The sequence below is a fragment of the Fusarium falciforme genome, chromosome 1, assembly GCF_026873545.1.
Source record: "Fusarium falciforme chromosome 1, complete sequence".
NCBI lineage: Eukaryota > Fungi > Ascomycota > Sordariomycetes > Hypocreales > Nectriaceae > Fusarium > Fusarium falciforme.
In genome coordinates, this window is record NC_070544.1 from 5,287,891 (window position 1) to 5,314,684 (window position 26,794).

Sequence of the window (26,794 nt, forward strand, 5' to 3'; positions counted from 1 at the left end):
TGGGCAAAGGAGCATTGTTGAGATTCTGACGAGAGAGCTCAATCAGTGCGAGGGCCTTGCCGGGGGGGCTAAGGCAAGAACCTCGCTGGAATTCAAGCCACTGCCATATTTGTATGCTACTGTTGAGATGCCGTTACGGGTTGGAAGTGGGAGGGACAACAACACTGAAAAGGAGGATACAAATGCGCCGTGTAACCAACAGAGCCGAGTTCAATTGACACAGCAACGATTAACCGGCATACAACCATGGCGAACAGATGCCGGGCTTGGATGCTGGGTCATCTATCACATCTGAAGCTGGTCCGTTTCTATGGGTTGGGAGTTGCTATCCCGGCCTTGGAGCTAGGGTGCATACATTAGTTTGTGGCCCATCTTTAAGCACGACGAGGTAGCCACCCAGACCCAGATGACAGATGAGCGGCGACTGGATCTCGACATGTCAACTTTCTAGGACGCGGATTATACAGGCATCACCGGGAATCGGAGAATTCGATGCTGACGGGATGGCGGTGAGTGGTTTGGGGGGGGAAGGCTTGGGCTAAGGGACGGGCCAGGCCGCGTCTAATCTGGGGATCTCCGGACCAGGTCGATCAAGCCGTGGGGACAGATTACTTGTCAAGGAGAGAAGAGAACCCTCGAGACAAGATGAGATGACTGGCCAGGCTGTGGAGCACTCATACAAAGAGTGAATCTCGGTGTGCTTGATGGATGTAGCACGGGCCGGGGGTTTGCAACGCTTCCTCCACATGGCAAGCGGTTCACTACCAACGAAATGCAATGCCATACGAAGAGACTATACCAAGTCTCTTCTACAGACACCTCAGATGGCCACTTTGGAAATGTTGCAGCGCTTGGAGTCTCTGGGCAGGAGAGAGACACCGAGGTTGAAGAGTACCGCTGGAACTACCGACCCTCGAACAGCCATTTGAAGGTGAGTTTCGACACCCCAAGAGTCTTGGCTTCCGGCGAAGAGATGGACCCTCTTGTGGGTGGAGACGAAGGGCCTGACTGGTCGAGATACTTCTTGTCTACTTACCAACCTGTGTGGGTTTCCAAGGATCCATCCGAGACTTCAAGATGGAGATAAAGGCCCCCGCCCGGGATACCGCAATGGGATGAAGTGAATGGGGCAAGTAGACATGGTTATGACGCTCGAGCTAACAGGTATAGACGTCTGGGCATATCAACTCCAAGCGAGTCAATTGACCAATGATGATATGGCCAGGCAATTGGAATTATGGTCTCTTGGAGGGAGCGATATTCAGAGCCGAAGAGGATTGGAGAGAGAATGAGAGAAGGGTGTGATGACGCGAGGCCAAGCAACTCGTCATGCCCGTCGTCATAACTTATCCTCACGGCGGCCGATTCCACTCACCTGAGTAGGTAAGAGAGGAGTTGCGTTGCGTTGCGTTGCGAGTCGGGGCGGAGGGGGGCGGAGGGGCTGAGGGTCGCAAGAGGGGCGAAGAGGGGCCAGCAGCGCTCGTCGGCGGCGTGGCGCAGGTTGAAGGAGACGCCGGTGAAGTGGGAGTCCCTCTGAGGCTTGTGTGGGACAGAGAGTGTCAACCATGTGAGGGGATAGATACAGTACCAAGGAGATCAAAGATGGTCAAGGTGGAGGAAGAGGAGAAGCGTGTCCGTTGAAGTCTACCACACTCAATGCTCGTGACCTTGTGGGTTCTGCAGGCGAGGAGAGAGTCACGAGGGGTTGCAGGGATTCTGGCAAGCTGAGTTTGGCTCAGTCTGGGGAAAGGAATGTCTCGAGGCATCTTTGAGACGCTCAGACATGTTCCTGACACTGATGACGATGGATAGCGTGGCGCAGGTTGGGGCCGGCTGGTCCCTGAGGCAGTTTGAGTGGCACATGGCGGGAGCACACAGACATTGACAAGAATGACAGGCACGCGATGACACGAGTGACGAGTTTGGAAGGGAAAAGCCTCGGCACGGGGGGTAGAAGTTTCGTGCTGAGCATGGCAGCGGACTGTGATGATGTTCAAGGGCTGAGTGAGCATGGGCAGTGGACGAGGTGGTGACAGATGGCGGATGACTGATACTGAGTGATAAGTGCTGAGCCTCGACACTGATGAAGACCAGCCAGACCACGGCAGCTGTTGGCTGAGAGTTCAAGCTGGGCCCAGAACGGATGATCGGCGACTAGTGCCAAGGGACAAGGGGCCGAGAGCAGGCCGAGGCAGGGTCGAGGCCAAGAGGAGGAACGCGAGTGAGGAGGCGAGAGAGGATGGCGAGATAATGCCTCTCTTCTCGAGGGGAAACTTGGTGGGCATTTATTTCAGAGGGAAGAGAGGGATGGTTCGTAAGAGGCTGCCCAGTCATTGGGGCGCGACCAAGGTGTATGGCCATGGCGGGAGGAGGCCCCTGCCTGGATGCGACCACAGCAGAGGCCAAACCCCGCAAACAGAGACAGTTGCTAGGTGATGGGATGGGATGGGGATGGGGATGAAGCAGAGCGATCATGTTGTTGACGATGATGATGATGTATTATCGGAAACGACGGATTAGAGTCGATGAGACAATGACGGATCCATGTGGATGGGATGCGATATATCTGCGACAGATCTACAGCGCACAACGGCGACTGACCGAGGAGGAGGGTTAACTACCTGATTGCGGACGGAGGAACCAACACCACCTTTATTCGAGACGGGCCGATGAAGCAGTGGCGGGCGCGGAGTGAGAGGTTTCCGACCCGACTAGTTTTACTCATGTTGGTGTTGAGAAAGTGTCTCATGTGTTTGTTGACGATTTGACAGCTTCTGCTGCTCGGTGCAACCAACCTTGAAGATCAAATATCCATGAATGAGGGTAGAAAGAATCTGACAAGGGGCTTCAGGGTGAACCAATCGCTTGCCCATGTAAAAAGTCATTTCTTTTGTCTTGGCCAACCACGGTCGTGGCCTCGCTTGGTGACAAGGGAATTATTGCTCACCAATTCGACCGTCTTTTAGGTCCATCAAGTCGTCATTGTTTGGCAAGGTCGTTGATTGATCATCTGAGGGGATTCTCGTCTACTTCCCCCTTTCCGTTGGGATCTCCTTTTCGGATAATGACCTCCTTTTTGTATAATGACATGGTTGACCTTTTGAAGCAAGATCAGATCTCTTTGCTGTTTACATATACACAGCATCATCCTGTGCTTCTTTGTTACAGCGGTGCAGCCCATCCATCCATCCATCCTTTACAGCACCGATACGGACTGTTGCATCTCGCCTTTCAGGGTTTATCCCCACAAATACATGCAATCTCACATATCGTCCCCTTGCCCTTTCATTATCTGAGACCCCGTCTCTAGTCTTCCTTACCTAGTTTCTCCAATCTCTCCTAGACGATCCGGCTCGTTCCCCCCTCCCGCCCGTCTACTAGTCTAATATCTCTCCCACCGCCTTTGAGGGGAGAGAGACATACATGTCCCCCATATCAACAACGCCCACCGCCAGAAAGACGTGACGGCCGCCTAGGCCAGACCGACAAGACCCTATCATCCCTGCCTGGCTGGCTTGACAAAGGACTGGACTGGACTGGAAAAGAGCTCAGACTTGGCCCGTAAACTCTCTCCACCAAACCCCACGTGTCCATGGCCTGGGATGAGGCTGAATCTGGCCTAGAACAGAATCGACATTGGCCCGTCTTCCCTGCGGAGTAGTACTACTGCTGCTGTAGGTTCTGGTTCTGGTTCTGGCTGCGTCGCCGCCACCGAAACCCAGTTTAGTTGGGTTGCCTGAGTGAGTTCAGTTGAGTTGAGCTGAGTTGAGCCCATGGTGACGGTGTTTTTCGTCTTGTGTGTACTCTTCCGCTCCGGCCGCACCGCCATTTTGGAGACACTGGAGGTTCGTCCTGGGTAACCCATCCCATCCCATCCCATCACCGCTCCGCCGCAGTCGCCGTCGTAATCTGCCGCCTCCTCCGGGGAAGGCTTCTCGGCACGGCCACAAAGATAGCGTCTCACCCACCATCTCAGCTCTTCCTCGTCTTCCTCCTGTTCTCGCCTCTTTTCTTTTTGAATCCCCCCCCTCCCTTGTCAAACCTTGAGGCTTCTTCTCCATCTTCTTTTACCGTAAAGTACTCTGGACGCTGCCCGACGCCGTGGCCCCCGACGACTCCTCCTTTTTACCCACTCTCGGCTCCTCTCGGACACCCCTGATAGCGCTGCGCTCGCTCCAGCTCCTCTTTCTTCAGTTTGCGACATTTCCTCCGTCCCGGTCTTGTCTTTTCTCTCTCGCATTTCATTCTCCGCCAGGGGCCTTGTTTACGCTGGTCGTTCAAACTGTGCCTCTGCGCGCTTCTGTCGGTCTGTTCCGCCATTGTCGCCTGTGCAACTCGAAAGACAAAAAGCCATCCATGATGTTCTGAGAAAGGACTGCGCGTGCGACTCCTCCTCCACCAACCGCTAGGTGTGCTGCGCTGCGCCCGTATCCGTGCAACGACGGAAAGAGAAGAAAACGTCAAGACCACAACCACTCGGGAAAAAAACACCTCGCATCCTCTCCTGGTCCTGCTTTGTCCTCCCGAGTCTCCTGCAACTCATCTCCTTTCTCAGGCTCTCCTCTCCTGCTGTGGCAATGGCGCAGACTAGTCCCCCTTTGCCCGGTCACTTCCACAGCGGCCATGGACATCAACACGCAAAAATAACAAAGGCTCGCAGCCGACAGGCAGTCAAGCCCATCCTCAAGAAGCTACACCCTCACCACTCCTACTCGCACTCGGAAAAGAACTCTCTCGACCTCAACCGCGGATGGGATGAGCAGGGCCAGTTCGGGTACTCGTCTTATACCACCAGCGGCGGTGACGACGACTCTCACGGCTCTTACACGGCAGGAGCCTCGACACTGACAACAGCTGGCACTCGGTCCGCCCGCGATGTTAGCTTCTCCCTCTCTGCCACTGACCTCAGCAGTGGCGGGGCTCGTTCAAACAAATACTCGCATGCCCGTTCAACGAGCGGTACTTCTCACGCTTCCATTGCTACTTCTACCAGCGGCGGTCGCAACGGATCCTTTGTGCACCCTTTCCAACAAACGCCGCGCACATCAACGCCGCCTCTCTCCTACGCCAACTCGCTCGCTTCTCTCGAGAACCCCAACGGCCCTCGCGATTACTCTCCTACCATTACAGAGGACGACGACGATATCGAGCCCCAGAACCTGCAGTCTTCAGGCCGCTCATATCCTCTGCCGCATTCGGGTTCCCGCCCGCGAAGACCTTCTCTCGCCAGCCAGCGCACCAGCTCCCTCTCCGACATCAATCAGCCGCTGCGCGTCACTGCCAACGGCCGCTCAACACCAGGCATCTCGTCGCGAAAACCCCACAGCATCGTAACCCGCAGCCGCTCCGACCTCCACCTCAACACCGGCTCTACGAGTGCCCTCGACTCTGCATCGAGCGCGACCCCGCCTGCAGGCTCCTTCATCTCCCCGCAGATGATCGCTGCCTCTACCTCTTCTTCTGCAATGTCACCTCTGCGTAGCTCTCTCGACATGGGTGGTTTCCGTCTCCGCTCGCGAAGCGAGGTCGACACTGCTACGCGCCAAGAGCACGTCCGCGAAGCACGCCGCAAGTTTGAGGAGAAGGAAAAGGCCAAGGAGGAGAAGTACGCCCGGGAGCAGATCCGCAAGCAGGAACGCGCCGAGAGCAGAGAGGCCCACCGGTTCAACAAGCACGGCCGCAAGGGCAGCTTTGGAACCTCGCGCATCTCTTGCGACCGAGCTTCCAGCACCGACATTCGACCTAGCATGTCCCGCAAGAACACTGGCACCGGCTTGGGCCTGGGCCTCAGCACTGAGAACGAAAAGGTCGATTTTGCCAGCCGAGGCTACGATACTGTCACCACCGGGCAGACGCCCCGTGCCAGAACTGACGATGTGCACTTCGAGTCTTCTCGCCGCAACAACACTGCCAAGCGAAAAACTACAGGCGCCTGGACCGCCTTTGTTCTGTGGCTGAGAACGCGACTGCTCAAGCTGGGCCGACGATAGAAGAAGCTTACCAGCGAGATCAAGACCCGATTCTCCAACAAGAAGGGCGCCGATGTGAACCCCCATCAGCATCCCAACCCATTGTTCCGCAACATTTACTTTCCGACCACATATACCCCTCGCTCTTGAGTCTACTCACTGAACCCCCCACGGCGAATGCTGGAGCCTACGCGGCACAGCACCACTACCTCACCTCACTTGGCGGGAGACGCAACACTCACCACCTCCCTGCTCACGTATACGGATTTACGGCCTCAAAGCATTGCAGCGATGGGAAACACTCAGGTCCCACGGCCGGACCGAAGTTACCTTTTTTTCCCACATCTTGTTTTTCACTTCTTTTTAGGCATGGAGTTGGGGGTTCACCCGCGTGTTCTGTTTTTTTTTCTGTTTCTTTTCACGATTCGCACAGACATGGTTGCATCGAATGGATCTGAGCACTGCGAGATGACGTTTGAGGACTTTCTGCTCTATGATTTCAGATGCATTTGATGTATTGTGCGGTCACCATCGGTTTACCGAGGCACTATTCGCAACATGGCATGGAACGGCACGGGATAGCACAGCCTCGCCGGCTGCGGATGCAGACAAGCTGCTGTTGGGTGAAGGGTATGTCTTGGGACTCGGTTTAGGCACTCTCCGGATAGACCTGGATCAAATCAATTCAAGCAAATGCATGGGCATGAATTTTGCCTCTTCCAATTCAACCAATCCCATCCCCGCTTCCTTCTTCTTGGCAATTCCCTCTCGTGAGATAAGTGATCCGCTCCATCCGTGACTCAACCATGTAGTCTACTGCTCGCCCCCTGCACCCCATCCGTCGTCGCAAAACCGCTCCATTCAAAAGGTGGCTCAGCATCGCCCCTCGTTCGTTCCTTTTCACATGACATTTCCGCATGACGTTGAGGGTCCTGCTGTTTTGGTGACCCCGTCGATTTCGGCGTGCGAGAGTGGGGCGCACGGCTCCGGCCGAGCCTCTGGGAGCTGAGAGCGGGGGAAGAGTCGAGACGACGGACTGTGGGGAAGGAGGAGAATGGTCATGAGATTTCCAGGACCCTGAGACGGCGCGAGATGAATTGTAGTGGCGGCTGAAACCGAGTAGGAATAGAACCTGAACCTGAACGAAAAGTGGGTGATTTGCTAAATTGCTAGGTGCCCTTCGTACAGTAGCAAACACATCCCATGCACTTAGTGACAGCCAATGCAATGAGCAAGAACTCCAAAGTCACTTGATACCATCTTATGGCCATAGAAGTTGCTTCTCCCACGGCTCTTCCGCGGATTCATGTTTGTAACGCAGTCTTTGATGAAGACGGTCTTTGGCGCCTTGCCAGAACTCGACAGCAATGGGGTCTACAGCATAAACCTTCCAGTCTGGCAGGGGAAAATCATCATTTTCTTCAAACTCTTGTCGGACGGATTCCACAGCTTGCTGAACTTGATGTGCGCGTTCAAGCACCTGGCTCTGCTGTGAAGCCAGTGCAGCGATTTTCGAAGACAAGGGGCGGTCCAAGAAATCCTGCCTGCATTCCCCCTCTGGTAACTGAACCGCTCGTCCACGGATTCGGACCTGGCGACCCTGCTCCGGCCAGTAAAAGGTCAAAGCAGCATAGGGATTGGTTGCAAGCTGCTTGCCTTTTGGACTATTGCCCTTGACTGCAAAGTGCCACCCCCGTGCATCGACGTTTTTCAAGATGAGAACTCGGGCATCCGGCCAACCTTGGTCATCGACCGTGGAAAGTGTCATTGCGTGAGGTTCCTTGACGCCAGCTTCAATCGCTTCCTGCACCCACATTTCAAACGCCGCCTGAGGCGTGTTGGGAAAGGTTTCGAAATCGCACTTTAATAAAGGTCCTTCGAGGACTTTGAGATGGCGGAGCTCGCTCCGAAGGGTGTGGTTCTCGTCGGCGCTCATGGCTGCGGGTACTTGGGCAATCGATACTAGATGGCTAGGTTGCCAACTAGCTAGCATTGATTGAGCGAAAATAGACGTAAGGAACTGGCCGATGGTATTTATTACCCTGCTTGCACTCCGAATTCGGGATGACTCACGGCAGTCATCCCCACGGCAATGAGAGGGCCCAGGTTGCAGTGGACGTTGAAATGAATGTTGTCAAGGGGTACCTAAAGCACGCAACTAAAAAAGGCGCCCTCGGATATCTTTCAACCTCAAAAACTATATAAACCTAGATATAGTAAGAACAAGAGTTATTCAAGGGGTAAGTTATAAGGCTATAGAGAGGGCATGAGATGGGGTGATGAGATATGAGGTTTTTATTAAAGATATGCCATTGGGGCTTGTCTCACATGGATCGAGATGCTCAGTGTTGGTGTTGATGGATGTGAGACATCTCGGGGATAGTACAGTTGAGTATGAACGGAAAGAAGACCGGAAATAAAGAATTGCTAAACAACTAAACAGATTACAAGAGAAATAGAATACAGTTGATACCCATGGATATCACCCCAGTGACGAGGACCACCAGTTACAGCTTGGACTTTCGAACGTCAATCGGAGACCACCACGGCCACGCTGTCGGCGCATTGTCCTCCATGTTCCCGGTAAAATTGGGCTTCCTTTTCTCTAGGAAACTCTGCATCCCTTCCTTGGCGTCTTTGCCTGTGAACAAGTGCCAAAAGATCTTGCTCTCCAGCAGATGAGCCTCCTCTGGGGAGCCCACATTTCTGTAGATCATGTCCTTCATGACCCGCGTGGAAACGTTGCTGACATTAGCTGCAATGTCGTCGGCAATCTTGAGAGCCGTTGGAAGAACCTCATCGGGTGCGACAACCTCGCTGAAGAGGCCGTCCAAGAGCTTGTGCCCGGCAGGGTACACAGCGCCGGTCGTTGTTAGATGCAGAGCCCGGCTGGTGCCAACGAGACGCGGCAGGAAGAAACTGCTGCAGCCCTCCATGCTGAAGCCTCGACGAGCAAAGACAAAGCCAACCATGGCGTCACGACTGGCGATGCGGATGTTTGCACCCAGAGTCATGGTGATGCCAACGCCGACAGCAGACCCATTGAGGGCGACGATGACGGGCTTGGCGCAGTGATACATGGGGAGGGAGACCTTGCCGCCCGAGTCGCGGTGATCATTGGCGTCCTTTCCGAGGAGGTGCTCCTCGTTAAAGTCCATGCCGGCGCAGAACATGCGGTTCTTGGGGTCAGACGAGGTGATGACCACGGCGCGGACTCGGGGGTCGCCCGAGATGAGGTTCAGGGCCTCGGAGAGGGAAGCGCACATGGTGTCGGTGAATGCATTGCGTGCCTCCGGACGATGAAGTTTAATGACGATGACGGGAGTGACGGAGGTTGAGGAGGCGGGATGGTGGAAGAGCTGAAGGGTAGGGAGGTCGAGGGCAGCGTAGCTGTCTGGAAACGACTGGGAAGATGCCATGGTGTTTTCTGGTGATGCTATGGAAAATCTGTGATTCCTGACCGCACAAGAAGAGGGCTGAAGTAGAGGGTATATGTTGGTTTAAAGTTCAACGGGTTGATATGGCGTTCGAGAGTCGTGTTTCGCGATTAGCCTCTTGACGACTTACAAGAATGAGCCGAGGTATGCGGATATTGTTAACGGGCAACCCTGGTAAGAACCTTGCAGCTGCCAGTTGAGAATACCTGGAAATAGATTCAACTTTGTGTATCCGTGTGTAAGTAACAAACTGACCCAGATAATGCAATCTTTCTTGGCTGAGATCGGTTCATGGCTCACGATCACATGAAAGACGAGATGATCCCAGCTCCACCACGCGCACACAGTACCCATGACAGTGTTTGTGGGGTAAGTCACTGTACTGCAAGATCTGGATGACAAAGCATGCACCTGACACTTTTGCTAGCTCGCACTCCGGATGCGCGGATTGACCAGCAACGCAACTCTCCACTCTAGCTCCAGAGCCCGAGTCAAGCTTTTCTGACCAAAGACGAAAGACGTAACCCAACGCGACGGCGCGGTCGACACCTCATGGAACCATGGTCTATCAATGGGGTCCTCACAGGGACGTATGCTACCGGATGTACATCACCGAGCGTCAGTCGCTCGAGTCCATCATGGAGCACCTGAAAAAGGTGTACCAGTTCACGCCCAGGTTTGTCCCCGGATGCGCCCCTAAATGTGGGAACCCTGACTTACACGACCTTCTTAGCAAACGGGCCTTCCAAGTTCAGTTCAAGCGGTGGAATTTCCCACTGAAGCAGAGGCCTGCGCATAAAGACCCTCGCCTCGTCAAGCGCGTTCATGAGCTGTGGCTGAAGAACATGCCGCAGGGTGAGATGCTGCGGATCCTCAAGGACGAGGAGGGCTACGACATCAACTCTAGGGAACTGATGCGGGTTCGTGCTCGGAATCGATGGCTTCTCAGGGTTCGCCACGGCGATAGGGCGAAACCTGACGATGAAGAGGAAGAGCCCGAGTCTCCGGAGGCTGAGGAAGGAGGTCTAACGCCTGACCAGGAGGGAGCCTCTCACGAACCCGTCTCAAATCCTACCACCCCTTTTGTTCTGACGCCTAAGCCTCGCAAGCTCAGCAAGAGACAAAGTAGAAGGAATCGACAACAGCTTGCAGACGAGAACGACTTGGTCCGATTCCCCTCAGAAATGACTCTCATTGACTGCAAAGACGTGCTGCGTCTCGACGCAACCACCTATTCAGAAACTCGCGAATGCTTCGGGCGTATTTGCCAACAAGAATCGATTGTGAAAAAGACGCTGGCCGGACCTGACAAATGGGAATATGTGAAGAATCGTCTCATCCACGAACGCCCGCACCTACAAGAGGTCCTCTGGGTTTCAAAGGAGAAGCTCGAGACGAAACAACTTGCACTAGACATCATCTGCACCGATGTGACGAAACGACTACGCAATATGGACACCAAGATGACTCTCCTCGATGCGAAGAACGTGCTTGGCCTCAACCCAGAAGAGTCTCGTGAGATCCGCACTGCTTTGTATACAGTCCTCTGCGATGCGAATTTTACCTGCAAGTCCGACGTGAACCCTGAGGAGTGGGAAGGGTTGAAGAGACTGTGGATGGAAAAGTCAATACACGTCAAGAAACTCAGTCTAACTGGGGATGATGCAGAGACGCGCAAGAGAGTTCGGGCACTTGAGATCCTTGCCAGGGACGTTATCAAGAGACGGCGGGATGACTACAGACACCAAAATCCTAAAGGCAGTGAACATGCGAAGCAGAAAGAAGCACAGCGGTCACAGACACCACAAGATGGACAGAATCGAGAGCAACTTCAGCGGCCTTCGTCCAAGGAGAGCCCATCCTCTGCCTTTGCCGTGTCGGATAGGGACGCCGCGCGGTCTAGTTCGCCAGCTGCTCCTCCACCGATGAATGATGATGGATTGGGGAATGACATGGACAGCAGCAGCTTTGAGCCAATCCCAGAGGTGTCTCGGGACTCGCGCGTGTCGTTCGCGTCGGCTGGGACGTCTATGCCGCCTCAACTTCCGACGCCGATACCATCACAAACCTCCATGGCGAGCTCCAACGGCGTTCTTCCGCAACCCCCTCGAATGCTGGGGTCATCGGCCTCGACGCCCATGTCTGTGAACTCACAATACGGATCACCTCTCTACATGGGGGCCAACACTCAGTCGGCGTTTATGGGACAGCAATACGTTGCACAGCAATTCTCGCCGGCTCCAAGCACCGCCATGTTTCAGGGCGTCCCAGCCGTGTCTACTTCCTTTGCGATCTTCCTGCGACTACATCCTTCGTCAACGATTGTCGCCAACACGGGTCTATGGATAGGGACAATGTCGGCGCATTCAGTTCAAGAACTGCGCGATGTAGCAGTAGCCAAGTTCCCCGGGGCGATTTGTGTACGAATTGAGGGAATCATCAAGGACGACAAGGGGACTGAGCTACCACTACAGATACAAGACGACGAGGAGCTGACGGCGTATTTCGCGCATATGCGGGGTGGTTCACCAACGTTTGCAGTCCAATTAGTCTAGAGGTGGACTTGAAGCGCCGCGTCTAATAGTGTAAAAGCTGCATAAGAGGCAGTGGCAGATGGAAAAGGATTCATGAAGAGGCATAACAAAACGGGCGTACGGAGTTTCGGTCCAAGACGGAGATTGATGATTGGTCGGGGCACGGCGTTGGGACGGAGGAGAGCGGAGGGGGGTTAGGGGAGCGGACTTGGTCTCTCCGCGACGTGCTTCGGCGGGATGCGGCCTGGTCTGGAGAATGCGGCGGCCAAGAGTCCGAGGGGGGCAATTGCTTTTTCGGTTAGAGAGCGAGAGCGTACACATGTATGAGTGGGATGAAATGAAGGAGATGAGGTTGATGGAATAAGATTAGATAGATACCTATGGATAGATTTGTAATACATGGCCGACTACGGCGGTGACGTGCTTTGTCGCTACAATTGCTCTTGCAGAGTCTGCCCTCTCTCATGGTCATAAATGCTCATGATGGGTCCTCAGGACTCATTTCAGCCGCCTGGCCCCTCCCTTGAACTTCAAGGGAGGTCATGGATGTTGGATGGCCTCCGGGGCCGGCCGGAGACGACGGCGGGATATGACAGCAAAGCAGATACAGGAGAGCCGAGGAAATAACTACGTAATTCAACAAAAAGAAAAGAACAAATCATTGGGGGGGATGATGCAGACAAGGACAAGGGACAATATCAGCCGCGAGATCTCATTCAATACCCGTACCCGATCGCTGGGCACGCCCTGGAGGAAAGCCCGTGGGAGGGAACCCCCGTTACGGGTGCCAGGTGGGGCTCGGGCGTAGCTGTCGCGGTAGTCCAACTCCGTCCCGACAAAATTCCATTGCCGCACGTCGCAAGCCTTAAGCTCGCCATTGACCGCCCGAGACGACGGCCAATTGCTCTCTCGACATCCTCTGACGCCTTCCTGACTCTTGTTTTGCATTCTACGACGTCGCGGGCTTCATACTCTCTGCCATTGACCCCTCATCTGACCCCAGATATGGCCTCCCTCCAGCTGCGCGCACAGCGCACCGCTCTCCGGAGCCTACGGACCTCTCACATCACAGCCGGCCCCCGGAGCTCACGGTTACCTGCCTCGCTCCGCTGCTATGCCACTGACATCGAGCCCGAGCGGCCCAAAGCTCCCCGGCAGGGCGGCAACGAGACCAAGGTTGGCCGGACGTTCCAGGGCCAAGTCATGGGCAGTATCGGAGCTCGATTGAGGCGTGAGCGAGAGCAGCGGGAGCAATATGAGCAGTGGAGGAACATGACTGATCCCTCACGAAACTGGATGGTGACATTTGGTCAGTGACGCTCTCTTGATATGCCATCAACTCAAGCTAACCATGGGATCCCTCACAGTCTTCCTTTCCGGCGTCGGAATCGCATACTGGCTCGGCACATACTGGCCCAAGGACGCCGAGCCCACATCGACGCTGCCGCTCAACAAGACCAAGGAGCCGCAGCACAACACCAAGCTCGAGAACATGCAGGCGGCGTGGGCCGACTTTGTCAAGATCGTGGGCAAGGAGAACGTGAGCACGGCCGAGAACGACATTGACCACCACGCCACGTCGAGCTGGTCCTCGCACCAGGCAAAGGCCGACGAGCGGTCCTTCTGCGTCGTCTACCCGAGCACCACCGAGGAGGTGTCGGAGATCATGAAGGTCTGCCACAGCCGCCGCATCCCCGTCGTCGGATACAGCGGCGGTACTAGCCTCGAGGGCCACTTTACGCCCACACGACAGGGCGTGTCGGTCGACTTTGGCCGCATGAACAAGATTATCAAGCTGCACAAGGACGACCTTGACGTCGTGGTGCAGCCCGCCATGGGCTGGGAGGCTCTGAATGATCACCTTGGGCATGAGGGTCTCTTCTTCCCCCCTGACCCCGGCCCCGGTGCCATGATCGGCGGCATGATCGGTACCGGATGCAGCGGTACCAATGCCTACCGATACGGAACCATGCGAGAGTGGGTGCTGAGCCTTACCGTGGTGCTCGCTGACGGCACCATCATCAAGACGCGGCAACGTCCCCGCAAGAGCTCGGCCGGTTATGACCTCACCAAGCTCTTCATCGGCTCTGAGGGCACTCTGGGTCTTGTCACTGAGGCTACCCTCAAGGTGACAGTCAAGCCCGAGTCGACAAGTGTCGCCGTGGCTAGCTTCCCCTCGATCCGTCACGCTGCCACATGCGTGAGCAAGGTTGTGGGCAAGGGTATCCCCGTCGCGGCCGTCGAGATCCTCGACGACAACCAGATGAAGTGCATCAACGACGCGGGCATGACCTCCCGCGCCTGGGCCGAGGAAGCAACACTCTTCTTCAAGTTCGCCGGCACACCCGCGGGCGTCAAGGAGCAGATCTCGCAGGTGCAGGGCCTGGCCAAGCAGGCGGGCAGCCGGACGTTCGAGTTCGCCAAGAGCCAGGAGGAGCAGGACGAGCTGTGGAGCGCGCGCAAGGAGGCGCTCTGGAGCACGACGGCCATCAAGAAGCCCGGCGACCGCGTGTGGACGGGCGACGTGGCCGTGCCCATGAGCAAGCTGCCGGACCTGATCGAGGAGACCAAGGAGGACATGGCCAAGAGCGGACTGTTCGCCTCCATCGTCGGCCACGTCGGCGATGGCAACTTCCACACCATCCTGCTGTACAACGACGCCCAGCGACAAAAGGCCGAGACGGTTGTCCACCGCATGGTCAAGAAGGCTGTCGAGCTGGAGGGTACTGTGACGGGAGAGCACGGTGTTGGCCTCGTCAAGCGAGACTATCTGCCTCATGAGCTTGGCGAGACCACCGTGGATGCCATGCGACAGGTGAGATTCCCCTATTTTAGCTGCAAGACGATTTACTAACAAATCTCGACAGATCAAGAAGGCCTTTGACCCTCTATGCCTGCTCAACTGCGACAAGGTTGTTCGCATGCAAAAACCAAAGAAGGGTGAGGTCGACGAGTGGTAGATGTGATATAAAGAGATGAGGAATAAAAAAAAAGGATGCAAAGGGAGTACGGAATTATACCTGGCAAATTGGTGGTGTTTTTGCGTGTACGATGGGGGGAGGTGGGAATATAAGGCATCAGAGGATCAAAAAGGGATCTTCCTCTGCTCATGGGATCTTGTATGTATGCATGGTTAATCAACTCAACAACAGCCTTGTTTTGAATGATATTCAGATGGCTACTCATGATTTCTCGCTGTGAAGATGAAATCTAGTTCATTTTGACTACACGAATGATAAGAAGCGCTCTCTTGTTCAAACCACCCACTCTTTAGACAGCATCCTCACGGATACAACAGAGGTACTGGTGGTAACTGTACCAAACGACCAGCTCAACTGTGACAGCTCTCTCCATCTGCGCTAAACACCAACGATCCAGGCAAAAAAAAAAAAAAGGGGGGTTCCTTTACAACCTCAACCCGAATTCTTGTTCGCACGCTTCTTGGGGGACTTTGACTTTGCCGGTCGTCCCTTGCGAGGGGATATCTAAAAGGTCACCGGAGTCAACATCTATCAGAAACTAGAAGCCTGAAGGGGAAAGTATAACCATACCAAGATGCTGATAGATTTGAAAATGGGATTTGTAGCATTCAAATAGGGCAGCACCTTGAGGTAATCCAGATGAGTCTTGAGCTTGCGTGTCTCCTCCAAGGTCTCGTCAAGGAGCTCTGCCAGCGCTTCGTTTCGGCGGGTGATTTTGCGGATATCCCTCAGTAGCTGGGATAGCTGTGCTAACTCTGTCTCTTCCTCCTTGCATTGTATGTATTCCTCCCCATTGAATAGGATGGGATTCTCCTCGGACAGGATGGGCTTCTCTTTTACCTGTGCCTCTATCCTTCGCTTTTTGGTGGGCGATTCCGATCGGTTCATCATGGTGGATTGTGTAGTAGCTTTGCTGATGAGTCTGGTAGATGTTGAGCTGTATTGCAATACTCTGTAAAACTTGACGAGTTGGTGTGCTATTGATGGAATGATAGCTTTATCAAGTTCCAAACTCACCGAGTAACACATGAATGTGGATGGACTTGGAAGGCGAGATACTGCCCACCATAGCTCTTTCTCAACTCCTCAACGTTATCATGGAAAGGCCGACACACAGATAACCAGAATTGTATTGTATTCAGTACGTCCTAATCCCGTCTATAAGACATGAAGCAGAAGCATCAGTTCCGCCAAACACCAGAAACGCCTCCCGACATGAATCATAGCAGAGAACCCTCGCCACGCCATTGGATCAAAACACCGTCACCGTGTTGATGTGCCCGTTCTTCAAAACCTCAAACACCATTCCTGGAAACCCGTATAGTGTTGTCGTGGAATCACCGTTGGCTTCAGCTCGCCGGGCTCCACTCTCTTCCCATCCTCCCAGGAACTCGCAGCTGCTTCCTGGGCTGTCTCCCCAACCTCGGTTGAGGACCATGCCTCGCTGTCGAGGTTGAGAATCGTTCCGAGGGAAGACGGATGCCCACGCCTCGTTCATCCGGTCCTCGATCTGCGGAAATGGTGTTTCTGAGTTGATGGGGTCGCCTCCATCGCCCGACTGGTCCAGATATGCAATCTCCCAGCGACATCGGCGATGGCGGTTGAACTCATATGAACCGGGAATGTTTCCATGAAGAACCAGCTTCGTGGCGACTAAACGGTCGGGAGAGTGTGAGATGATGCCCTTCTGGGCCTCGGCTTCGGTGCCTTTCTGACCCGGGGGTAATTGTGAGGGTGGAACTCGGGTTGAGATGAGAATATCGAAGCCAAGGTAGAAGTAGTTGTAGAAACACTCCCCAGTGGTGTTGACTCCGATCTGATCCTCAACAGCCTCCTCATTATCAGATGCATCCGATGCATCGTGCATAGAGGACTGATCCGTGTCGGTGAGTTCGTCTTGTCGACCAAGATCGGCGGCATTCGGACGAGCCTTGGTATTACTAGTTGTGCGCATTTTATGAATAACCATTTTCTGATCATTCCTGCGATAAATGGCATTTGGAGGTCCCAACTCCATGATCAGATCCTGCGGCGTAGTTTCGCCTAGGTTGATGACAAAAGAGTTGTTGGTCCACTTTCTGAAGAACTGTATCTTTCCGCCACCATACATCCGGATCAACGAGATTTCATCGGGATACACATCTTTGCCTCGAGGGATAACATTCGTCGACTTGATGCTGGGTAGGATCTCAGTCCACAGAGTTGGGCGGGCATCGGCCCAGGAATCGCCGCTAAACACCGCCATCGAAGTCGCGACTTGGCTCGATGCAGAAGCAAACGTCGAGACAACATCCTTTTCGGGAGAGTACTCGGAAGGGTGCAGTTTGAAGTTGAAGGCCACGCCAGGGTACGACAGGACATAAATGCCGTGTTCCTGACCTGCCACCGGAGGGATGAACTCTCCATCATATGTAGGTCCAAGTAGCCTATGATACACCTGTCTAAAAGTCGGTCCCGAGGTTGAGTCGTCCGGTATGGGAGATGCTGGTGTAGAGCCATTTACAGGTCTGACGAGATCCCTCTCTTTAAAGGTGATGTGGTTCTTGGTAAAGTCGAGGACCTCGATCAGTCGTAGCCGCTGTTCAGGTCCGTCGAAACGAAGGCGCACACCGTTTGCTGGGAGATCAACTGCGACAGGTTCTGTGACGGGTCGGTCGGGGGAGTAGAGGAGCTCGATCTTGGGGAAGCGTTGGGGTTCGGCCTTGAGGCGGGTCAGGACATCGTGGAGAGTTGCGCCTAGGACTTTTGGGCAAACACCCCATGTCAGAGATTGCCAAACCGTGGAGGATACATATACTCACCGAGGAAGCCCAGCGCCCGGCCAGGATAGAGCTGCGCGGAGAAGAGCGACATGGTTGGGGTTGTGGTTGTGGTTGACGGGATGATCAACAAGCGATAGCTTATCGCATAAGCTGTCCCTGGCGGGGTTGAGCTCGCTCTTGGATGAGCTTTGTAACCTGTGAGTCGCTGCGCATGAGACGGCGGAGAAGATGATGGTTGTATGGGATAAGTATGCGGCCCTTGGTTGAGGCCAAAGAGACAGATACTTTTAGAAAATGGTCACGGGCATGAATGTTTGAACGGTTTGATTGTTTGTCGAGTGAGGAGTGATAAAGCGCCCATGTGATGTAGTGACGCGGGGAGGGACAGGGACCTTGGGGTCAAGAGCTGATGACGTAAGGCGACCACATGGTTTCGTCGCTTTGAGATTGAGCTCACTCAAAGGCTGTGTCAACAAGCGAGATGCTCAAAGGTGACTTATTCTTGACAAAAGACCGTTTGCAGATGCGCGTCTACATTGAACATGGCTTCATGGCTGTAGAGTTTGCTGCGGCTGGTATTCATTGAAGCTTCTGGAACGAGAGCTGAAGGGCTAAAGTGCCTGCAAGTCAGGGCCGTGTCAGCACGGAGAGTCACTTTGTATTGTATCAAGTCACCTTTCACTCTTAGATGAGGTCTTTATAAGATGATACATATCTCCCCAAGATATAAACTCAGGACACACTATTTTGAGAGGGCGGTTCCAGATGCTTTCCATTCAACGAACGATTCTTGCAGCGAACCTCGGCATCTGTCCCAGATCATGTCAAAGGTCAGCAAGGTACCCAGTTAAGTAGCTTCAGGGAACCCTGGGGGGCTTGTCGGCGGGTCTGTGCGTTATGACCAAGCCTTCTTGGGCCCCTGAAAGAGACGAGAAAAAGAGGAGACACTGGCTTTGGCGTTCGGAGCTTGCGCCCATGGTTTGCGAAGCTTCCGCATGAGCTCCTTGTCAGCTCCTCATGCAACCTTTTTTCTTTATCTTGACATCCATACCACCTCCTCTGACCTTTCACTCACTTCTTTTCGCCTTGCTTACTCCTCTGAGACACCCTTTTGTCTGCGGTGTCCCTCTTGAGAACTGTCCTTTCATGTGTCACCTGTAATCTCATCAGATACAAAGAACCAACAGCTAGCTCATCGAAACACGACAACCCATCATGGCGCCTCCATCCGACTTTGCCGACTACCCCAAGCCCGTCGAGGGTCCTAACGTAAAATACCACCGCAGGGTCGATAACAATCCCGTATTTCGAGGTCTACCCCTCGCAATTGGCGCTGGCATGTGAGATCCCAACCATTCCATCAATCTCACTCTTTCAAACCCACTGATCCTCTACCCAGCATCTCGAGAGTCGGGTTCCTCCAGCAGCACTTTTGGGACAATGCTAGATTCGGCACCATCAAGGACATTCCTGATCTCGATGAGATGCCTTTTAGGTTTCATGTATATCTTGCTCTTCTATGCCTCGTAAACGGGACCTCGAGACTGACTCCCTCAGCCAACCGTCACTCCCTTGGGAGATACCAAGCCCATGCTCGAGTTTGAACCAGACCTTCTCAAGGCCAAGTACACCGACTCACCGGCTCGCTACTACACCGTCGCCGAGTATCACGAGATGTTCAAGTCCGGCCATGTGACGCCCCTCCAAGTTGCCGAGGCCCTTCTGCCCCTCATCACCAAGCCATCCGGCAAGTATTCCGATGCCTGGGTCGAGTCTCCTGGCAAGGACCATCTCGTTCTTGAGGCCGCAGAGGCGTCTACTGAACGGTATGCTGCCGGCAAGCCGCTGAGCATCCTCGATGGCGTGCCCATTGGTGTCAAGGATGACACTGCTGTCAAGGGATACTCTAACAACAACGGCATGAAGCATCACCCAGGTCTTCCCTATTTTAAGGAGAAGGAAGAATCTCTCTGGCCTGTCAAGAAGCTTCAAGAGGCTGGTGCCGTGGTCATTGGCAAGAATTGTATGCATGAGCTTGGCTCAGGTGAGTTTCTCCCACTCTTTGTTTCTGCATTTCATGATAGCTAACGGCCTGCCAGACACCAACGGATGCAATGTAAGCTTTTTACATCCTACATCAGATATCAAAGCTAACATACTTAGGTCGCCCAAGGAACCCCAACCAACTGGCACAACAAGTCCTACTACCCCGGTGGTTCTTCTTCTGGCGCCGCCTCTTCCATCTCCCTCGGCATCGTCCCAATTGCCGTTGGAACCGATGCTGGAGGCAGCATCCGTGTCCCAGCCGCCTTTAACGGAGTCTACGGCCTCAAGCCTTCGCATCACCGCACAGTCTACATGAACAACACCATGTGCGTCACTGGCCCCCTCGCCGCCACTGTCTCGGATCTCACCATTGCCTACCGCGTCATGTCCCAGCCCAACCCAGACTGCGCCACTCAGAGCCGCTTCGGCTTGTCCATCCCACCAGCTCCGGGATCTAACAAGGTCATGGGCATCTGCCGCGATTGGTGGGGTCAGGCAGACCAGCGTGTCAAGGATGTGTGCGAGCGAGCTGTCGACTACTTTGCCAACAAGTGCGGCTACGAGATCGTCGACATTTCCATCCCCTATCTCCCCGAGGCTCAGCTCGCGCACAGCGCCATCTGCATCGCAGAGATGGCCGCTGACGCCCGCCGCCGCGCTGTCAACCCGGCCGATTGGCTCACCCTAGTCGGCCCCGTCAACAAGGTCCTCATGTCCGTCGGAGCCAAGACACCTGCGGGCGACCTGCTCAAGCTCAACGCTCTCCGGGAGCTCATCATGAGACACCTGGCATTCCTCTTCCAGAAGCACCCAGGCCTGCTCATCATGACTCCCGTGTCGCCCATGAACGGGTGGCCAATCACGCCCGGCGATGAAAAGTATGGCATGATTGATGGTGACAAGACTATCCACAGCATGAGCTACATCTTCCTAGCCAACATGACGGGAACGCCCTCTCTGTCAGCACCGGTAGGATACCTTGATCCTGATCAAGGCGAGGGTAAGTTGCCGGTTGGTTTGCTGGCGACAGGAGAATGGGGCAGCGAGGAACAGCTCCTGGCCTGGGCCGCAGAAGCCGAAGATTATCTGCACCATGCAACTGAGACGAGTCGCCGTCGCCCAAGCGAGTGGGTAGATGTCATGAACCTGAACAAGGCAGATGCTTAGAGCACATCTGGTCGTGTCAGGATTTCACGTGTGATTAGCGGTGCAAGCGATAATGTTCAATATTTCATTTCATTTCGTTTCATTTCCACGCAGATATTTGCGTCGTGTCGTCATCTCAGACATTGCGTCAGCTCTGGACTCTTACGCAGTGTCTCTGCCCGTGCGAAGTGTCCGCTTATTTGTTTATAAACTTGGAGGCCATTCCCAGGAGGCCACCTTGCTGCTCGCCCTGGTTCTTGAGGTACATCTTGAGGGCAACTTCACCGGCCTGCTGGACGACGCTCTCCTTGCTGGCGTCGGATGAGACCTTGCCCTTGGCGGCCTTGTCATCAAAGAGCTGGGATTCAAGGGTTAACAACTGAGGTTCATCAGGGTAAATAGTAACCAACCTTGCTGGCCTCGGCCATGGCAAGGCCAAGGAAAGCGCTCTGGCTGCTGCTGCTGCTCTTGGTCTCGCCCTTGTTGAACAGCTTCAAGGCCTGCATGGCAGCCGCAGTGCCCATGCTCTTGTCGTCCTCCTCGTCCTCGGAATCCTCATACGTCTTCTTGTGCTTCTTGATGGCGTCTAGTGATGACAAGCAATGAGCCATGTAGCCTCTACTAGAAACGAGGGGCAATACTCACCCTCCTCATCAAGGTCTTCGTTGGCTAGCTTGTTCTGCTTCTGCCCGAGCGAGCCTAGGATGTTGGAGAACAGGTCCTTGTCGCCCGAGGAGCCGGCGTTCTTGTTAGCCTCCTCCTTGGCGTGGTCGAAGTCGAGGTTGCCAAAGAAGCTGGAGATGCCGCTGCCGCCGCCGTGTGACTCTGTTCCTACGTATTAGATGGGCCTTGTTTGATGATTCGGTTCATGGGTTGGACTGACGGACGCCACCGGGGGGAGGGTACTGCTGTTGCTGACCATACTGCTCCTGGCCATACTGTTGCTGCTGTCCGTACTGTTGTCCGCCGCCGTACTGCTGCTGCTGGGACTGGTCTAAACGGAAGGGCCAATGTTAGTATCTCTCGTGTTTTATTGAGGTTGATATTAAGATGGGAAATAGCCATGTCGTCATGATCTTCATGATGGCCCCGTCCAGCTCGGCTCTAAGTCGAGTGGAATGAGGGGCATCATGGAAGGGACCATGGCGGGGTAAAAGCCATGAGAGAGAGGTAGACGCACCCTGACGCTTGTCCTTGTCGTCATCAAGGAAGTCCTTGGCGGCGCTGACGAGCTTGTCCATGATTTCGGCTTGTTGTGCCTGGATATTATTTGATGATGGGTTCGTATGCGTTGCAGAACGAGATTGATAAAGTCGATGATGGAGGGGAAATGGAGAGATGGAAGAGGGGTGCTTGAAATATGGATGGCACCCTCCGCGTCTCAGGTACATACGCACATGCCTTACACACGGCGTCTGTCCACCAACAAACGATGGCCATTCAGTCGCTGGAGCTGACCCTGCTCATTCGCTCCCTCACTGGCGACGCGCAGCCTCTCCCCATCCTTCTGTGCCCCCCTGTGGACGGATGGGCCGTGACGTGGATCAAGAGCTGTGGAGAGCTGCCTTATTATGGGGAGCTCGACAAGCTGCAATGACCTCACTGTCCAATCACCGAGGATATGGTGTCGGCGTCTGTTGTTAGCTGGAGCTTGTTTTCAGCTGGCATTGCCCCAACTACTGCAGCATCGCTCCGCTGCTCTGCTGCTGCTGGAGCTGTAACCGAGGCCGCCGCATCCGTACATCCATCCAGCTGAACAAGACTCAGTCAACAAGAGGGCACCCCATCACCACCAGGGCCTCCTCTCCGTGATACACAGATCACCTCAGACAACAGTATCAAATCAGTGTCAACTGTCTAATTTGTTTAATTCATCCCAAATCGCCCTCGTAATACCCCCTCACCCACTCAATGGGTCCCAACATGTGCCACATTGTTTGCGTTGGCACCTCTGGAGCTTGCGCCGTGTTTGCCAGATGCTCCATACACCCCTAAACGTCCATGTTACACTCTCAAAACATCAAGATAATCATCAAGATCCGTATATCATATGAAAATCAACATAACAGCCGGCCGTGAGCGTCTCGTGTATCCCGCTTTCGCCTTGTAAATGCAAATAGAAAAGTCATCCCAACTCCTTCTCGTCAGAGACACTGTATCATCTCTGCCGACCCCGACCAGCCACGGCTACCTTTTACCAAACGCTCGAATCGTACTTGTATACTCGTACATCGTCAAGAGCTTTCGCCGTCGTCTCAAGCCATCGAGTGATCTATCGTCGGTCCTGGTGCGTGGTGGTGGCTGACGCTGCTGTTCCTCTTCTTTTCCTTCTTGGCCCATCGCAAACCGCAGGCGTTGCACAACGTCTTTGGTCCGCTCGGTCCCTTTCTCCACTCTGGTGAATCCAGGGTTCCTGTTACCATTCAGTCAGCATCTGTCCTACCCGAAGCGTAGGCCTCGTTTCAAGAAACAACTTACCGCAGTCTGTGCACACATATTCTTCTGAAGTCTTGAGCTTCTTCTTCTTGTCGCCTGTCCGCGGGTCCCGTTCCATGGGAATTGCGATGCCTGCGTCTCCCTTGATCAGGGTCGGGCTGGCATTGCCAGTTGTGATTCCTCTGCTCCGCTCACCCTCGATGTACCGTAAGCCCGTCAGCATCTCGATCGTCTCGGTATGCGATGCCCCTTCATATCGTGCCATCTTGTCATTGAGCGAGTCTGGTCTGCTGCCGGCTGCGCCCTCGAGGTTTTCTCGTGTTAGAGTCTTGTTAAGCGCGGCCCGGTCCGCATCTGTGAGACCTCGATCAGTGCTCGGGCGGAAAAAGTTGGATGACACCCCAGTTCCTTCCGAAAGCGTCACATCTGAGCGACCTTCTTGACTCTGCATCCACTGCTTCTGCGCTTCGTCATTTTCGGCTTCCTCTTCGCGACGAAGTTCGGCAATACGACGCTTTAGTCGCTCGTTTTCGATCTTGTGCTCGAGGAACGAGTCGAGAAGCCCAGCATTCTTTGTCGGATACGGGCGAGCCATCATGAAGACAGCTTGGCAGAAGGGTGACTGGTTGTTGGGGTTGGGCGCAAACTTGGAGCCCGCGATATGAGCATGGCCGACAGTCTCAAAAATGGCAAACTCTCCATCCTTCTTCTTGAAACGGTAGAACAGGCGCAGCGGGTTTCCTGATGCAATCGACTCATTGAGTTCGGCCACGAAGACGCCCCGGTCATCTGGGTGGATCAGGTCCTTGAGAAAGATGTCCTGGATCTCCTCCACACTGTACCCTGTCACATTGAGAATACTGGGTGACGCGTATTTGATGCGGCCGTTGGCATCGAGGATTTGCAAAAAGTCTTTGAGTTCCTCCACGACCTTGGCGGGCCAATTCCTTCGCTTGGTGAACTCGGTCAGAGTGCTGGCGCCTGCAATGTTCATCTGGGCAAAGGCGCCTGCAGGGAGTGGCCCCGCGCCAGGGACGTTGTTCGCAGCTGTATTGAATTGATTTTCGGATCTCGCGACAGACTCTTCAGTCGACGTTTGCGCATTTGGGCCACCGAATGAGCCCGTCATGTTCGATTCGTCGGCCGCGTCGAGGCCCACGGTAACGTCGCCCATGGAGCCGAGCGTGTTGTTGTCGAGGAGGGCCATGATGCCAGTGCTGTCCTGGCCATCTGCGCCCATCTGCAGAATCGGGTTAGCCGTAGGGGTCGCAAGGCAAAATAGCGTTGGCTCTGGCAGAGGGGGCCTCGAGTGGCCACAGCCTCGACCTCGGCCTCGCAGGGGAGTGGTGAATAACCTGACCACCCGTCATGTCGGGGAGAGAACCGATGTCGAGGTTGAAGCCAAAGAAGTTGAAGGTATTTTGAGGGGGGACGCCGAGAGGTGGAGGGGGAGGTGGAGGTGGTCCGTGGGACATGGCTGCGGCGTGTTCGTGTGGCGATCGAGCATCCATTTCCGTAAATTGCATTGGTGAAGCCCCAGTAAGGGTAGTTTCAGCGGCCTCGGGGGCGTCTGTGGCCGCTGCAGCACTGGGGTCAGCGGCAGTGAGATAGCGACAACGGGGAGTCGGAGTCTAGTTTGTAATGACACAGCAATGACGCGAAGAGCATGGGTGGAAGGGAGGGATGGATGGATGGATGTATGGAAGCTTGAGAGAAGAATACTATCCAGCTAAAAACTGAGATCGCTATCACGACTTCTAGTCTCGGACGATATGAGAGAAAGATTGAGAATGAAGGAGGGGAGACGATCCCAGACTGAGAATGAAGTGGAACGAAAAGAGATGACCAGTTTCTTTTTTTTCCCTGCTCAGGCAGAAAGGGTAAATTGCATCAAACCAGTACCAGAGCTGGGAGAAGACAAAGAAAGCCCGAGAAGATGCCTGGGCGAGATTGGAGAGCTGGGCATGGATGTAGAGTAAGTAATATGAGAGACAGACGGAACACGAGGGAGGGGGGGTTATGAAATGAAAGTCAGGACGTTGCACGGGTTCGGGATAATCATGGATGGATAGGCAGGCGGGAGGTGGAAGGAAGGTACGAATACCTAGGCAGGCAGGGAAGGTATGTATGTATGAATGATGAGATGAAGAGGAAAATCGCCTCTAGAAACAATCTGGGGGAATACCAAAGTAGGTAGACAGGTAGCGTCTAGAGACAACGACGAAGGCCCGCTTTCCGAGTCAAGCAGAAGGTCCGGAATCAAGACCTTTATTTCCCCTGTTGACAGGCTAGGCCTGATGACAAGCAGATCGTTGTGGGTTCGGTCAAACATGGCACTTTGGAGAATTCCCGTCTTCTACACATGGGAAAATGGCATTAAACGTCATGCCCAAATGCTATCATAGCACCACACCTTCTTGTGCCCAGGTTGGAGCCCAAGCTGGTCGGTGCTTTGCTTGGCTGGGCAATTCTCACTGGCCTTTTCCAATGCCTTTACGGCTCAATCCACATGCTGGCCAATGCTGCTCTCCCAGCCCGGAGGAAATGCCCCGGGAAAAGCGGGCGTCTGATCCTAGTGACGACGTCTTGTTGATCTTACTGGCCTAGACAGCAACAGCTTAGCCTTTGTCTGCATCCTGCACGCCTTTAGTGGGTTCCATCGTAAGGGTCCAGTGGGCAGTAGCGCGGCCCGCTCCTACCTCAACTTGTGTGACGTCTCATTCGAGGCTCAAATACCCTGAGGCGTGAAGCGTCGATTTTGCGCTTCCGTCAGGATAGACGCGCAGCTTAACTTTCAGGGGGATCACCGCGGGGCCGCCTTAGGGGATCCATTTGCGCGGTTCCAGATCGTGGCATCGGCGAGAACTGAGGTCATCGAGAGAGCGGTCTGATGAGGCCAGAAAACCTGGATTGGTCTCACGAGACCATCTGAGGGAAACATGTCTTGAAAGTTGCTTCTTTCATGAAATCCTACACCTGCTGCAGGGCCCCTGTACCTCTCTGTTAGCAAGATAAGACATTGCTGAGAGGGAAATCCATCTGGGTCTTCGTGGGACAAGGGTTCAATCTCGTTTTTGGACCCTTCCGGATTTCAAGCCACGACCGTTCCCCCTCTGTCAAAAACGGCCCGCTCAGTGCCGTCGTTGCCCCTCAGGGTCCTGGGGCTCTCTGGCCGGTTTTCTGACGTCAATCCGACGTAATTGTCAAGCCGGCTTTCAAGAAACTGAAGAACTTGTCATGATGGAGAACTGAAACAATGGCTGGATCAATGACCTCAACTGATGCCAAGCAGGAACCCTCAAGCCCTCGCATCTTGAGCCTTGCTGTAAAGAGGCAATGCTCCGGGGATTCCCTGGCATGTATGGATCCTTGACTAATCCGATTAATGAACGAGAATTTGCTCAGGCTACGCTTCGATGGGACAATACACTTGTCCCGTGTAAGCCCGCTGGAACTACGGTTAAATTTGATGCACGTGACCTC

At 54.3% G+C, this 26,794-nt stretch overlaps 9 protein-coding genes across 9 annotated transcripts; 4 read left to right on the top strand and 5 right to left on the bottom strand.

Moving 5' to 3' along the window:
- Positions 1-4,577: 4,577 nt before the first annotated feature.
- NCS54_00149700 (Hypothetical protein) lies at positions 4,578-5,990 on the top strand (the record flags this gene model as incomplete). The annotated part of the gene is made up of 1 exon (XM_053147123.1): positions 4,578-5,990. The coding sequence occupies one exon, from the start codon at positions 4,578-4,580 to the stop codon at positions 5,988-5,990; it is 1,413 nt and encodes a 470-aa protein (XP_053003098.1).
- A 1,240-nt stretch (positions 5,991-7,230) lies between these two features.
- Positions 7,231-7,905, bottom strand: NCS54_00149800 (Pyridoxamine 5 -phosphate oxidase; the record flags this gene model as incomplete). The annotated part of the gene is made up of 1 exon (XM_053147124.1): positions 7,231-7,905. One exon carries the CDS (start codon positions 7,903-7,905, stop codon positions 7,231-7,233), a length of 675 nt encoding a protein of 224 aa, XP_053003099.1.
- A 571-nt stretch (positions 7,906-8,476) lies between these two features.
- NCS54_00149900 (Hypothetical protein) lies at positions 8,477-9,388 on the bottom strand (the record flags this gene model as incomplete). Its single annotated transcript, XM_053147125.1, has 1 exon — positions 8,477-9,388. The coding sequence occupies one exon, from the start codon at positions 9,386-9,388 to the stop codon at positions 8,477-8,479; it is 912 nt and encodes a 303-aa protein (XP_053003100.1).
- A 578-nt stretch (positions 9,389-9,966) lies between these two features.
- Positions 9,967-11,961, top strand: NCS54_00150000 (Clr5 domain-containing protein; the record flags this gene model as incomplete). The annotated part of the gene is made up of 2 exons (XM_053147126.1): positions 9,967-10,082; positions 10,140-11,961. The coding sequence occupies 2 exons, from the start codon at positions 9,967-9,969 to the stop codon at positions 11,959-11,961; spliced, it is 1,938 nt and encodes a 645-aa protein (XP_053003101.1).
- An 834-nt stretch (positions 11,962-12,795) lies between these two features.
- On the top strand, positions 12,796-14,900 carry NCS54_00150100 (Hypothetical protein; the record flags this gene model as incomplete). The annotated part of the gene is made up of 3 exons (XM_053147127.1): positions 12,796-13,249; positions 13,308-14,755; positions 14,808-14,900. Exons 1-3 carry the CDS (start codon positions 12,946-12,948, stop codon positions 14,898-14,900), a joined length of 1,845 nt encoding a protein of 614 aa, XP_053003102.1. The 5' UTR covers positions 12,796-12,945.
- A 1,273-nt stretch (positions 14,901-16,173) lies between these two features.
- Positions 16,174-17,774, bottom strand: NCS54_00150200 (Hypothetical protein; the record flags this gene model as incomplete). The annotated part of the gene is made up of 2 exons (XM_053147128.1): positions 16,174-17,663; positions 17,723-17,774. The coding sequence occupies 2 exons, from the start codon at positions 17,772-17,774 to the stop codon at positions 16,174-16,176; spliced, it is 1,542 nt and encodes a 513-aa protein (XP_053003103.1).
- Positions 17,775-18,898: 1,124 nt separating this feature from the next.
- Positions 18,899-20,896, top strand: NCS54_00150300 (Amidase; the record flags this gene model as incomplete). Its single annotated transcript, XM_053147129.1, has 5 exons — positions 18,899-19,023; positions 19,083-19,185; positions 19,241-19,727; positions 19,783-19,799; positions 19,847-20,896. 5 exons carry the CDS (start codon positions 18,899-18,901, stop codon positions 20,894-20,896), a joined length of 1,782 nt encoding a protein of 593 aa, XP_053003104.1.
- Positions 20,897-21,071: 175 nt separating this feature from the next.
- On the bottom strand, positions 21,072-22,266 carry NCS54_00150400 (Hypothetical protein; the record flags this gene model as incomplete). Its single annotated transcript, XM_053147130.1, has 5 exons — positions 21,072-21,233; positions 21,286-21,461; positions 21,521-21,700; positions 21,759-21,869; positions 22,056-22,266. 5 exons carry the CDS (start codon positions 22,264-22,266, stop codon positions 21,072-21,074), a joined length of 840 nt encoding a protein of 279 aa, XP_053003105.1.
- An 864-nt stretch (positions 22,267-23,130) lies between these two features.
- NCS54_00150500 (Hypothetical protein) lies at positions 23,131-24,837 on the bottom strand (the record flags this gene model as incomplete). Its single annotated transcript, XM_053147131.1, has 3 exons — positions 23,131-23,288; positions 23,354-24,551; positions 24,667-24,837. The coding sequence occupies 3 exons, from the start codon at positions 24,835-24,837 to the stop codon at positions 23,131-23,133; spliced, it is 1,527 nt and encodes a 508-aa protein (XP_053003106.1).
- Between the last annotated feature and the right edge of the window lie 1,957 nt (positions 24,838-26,794).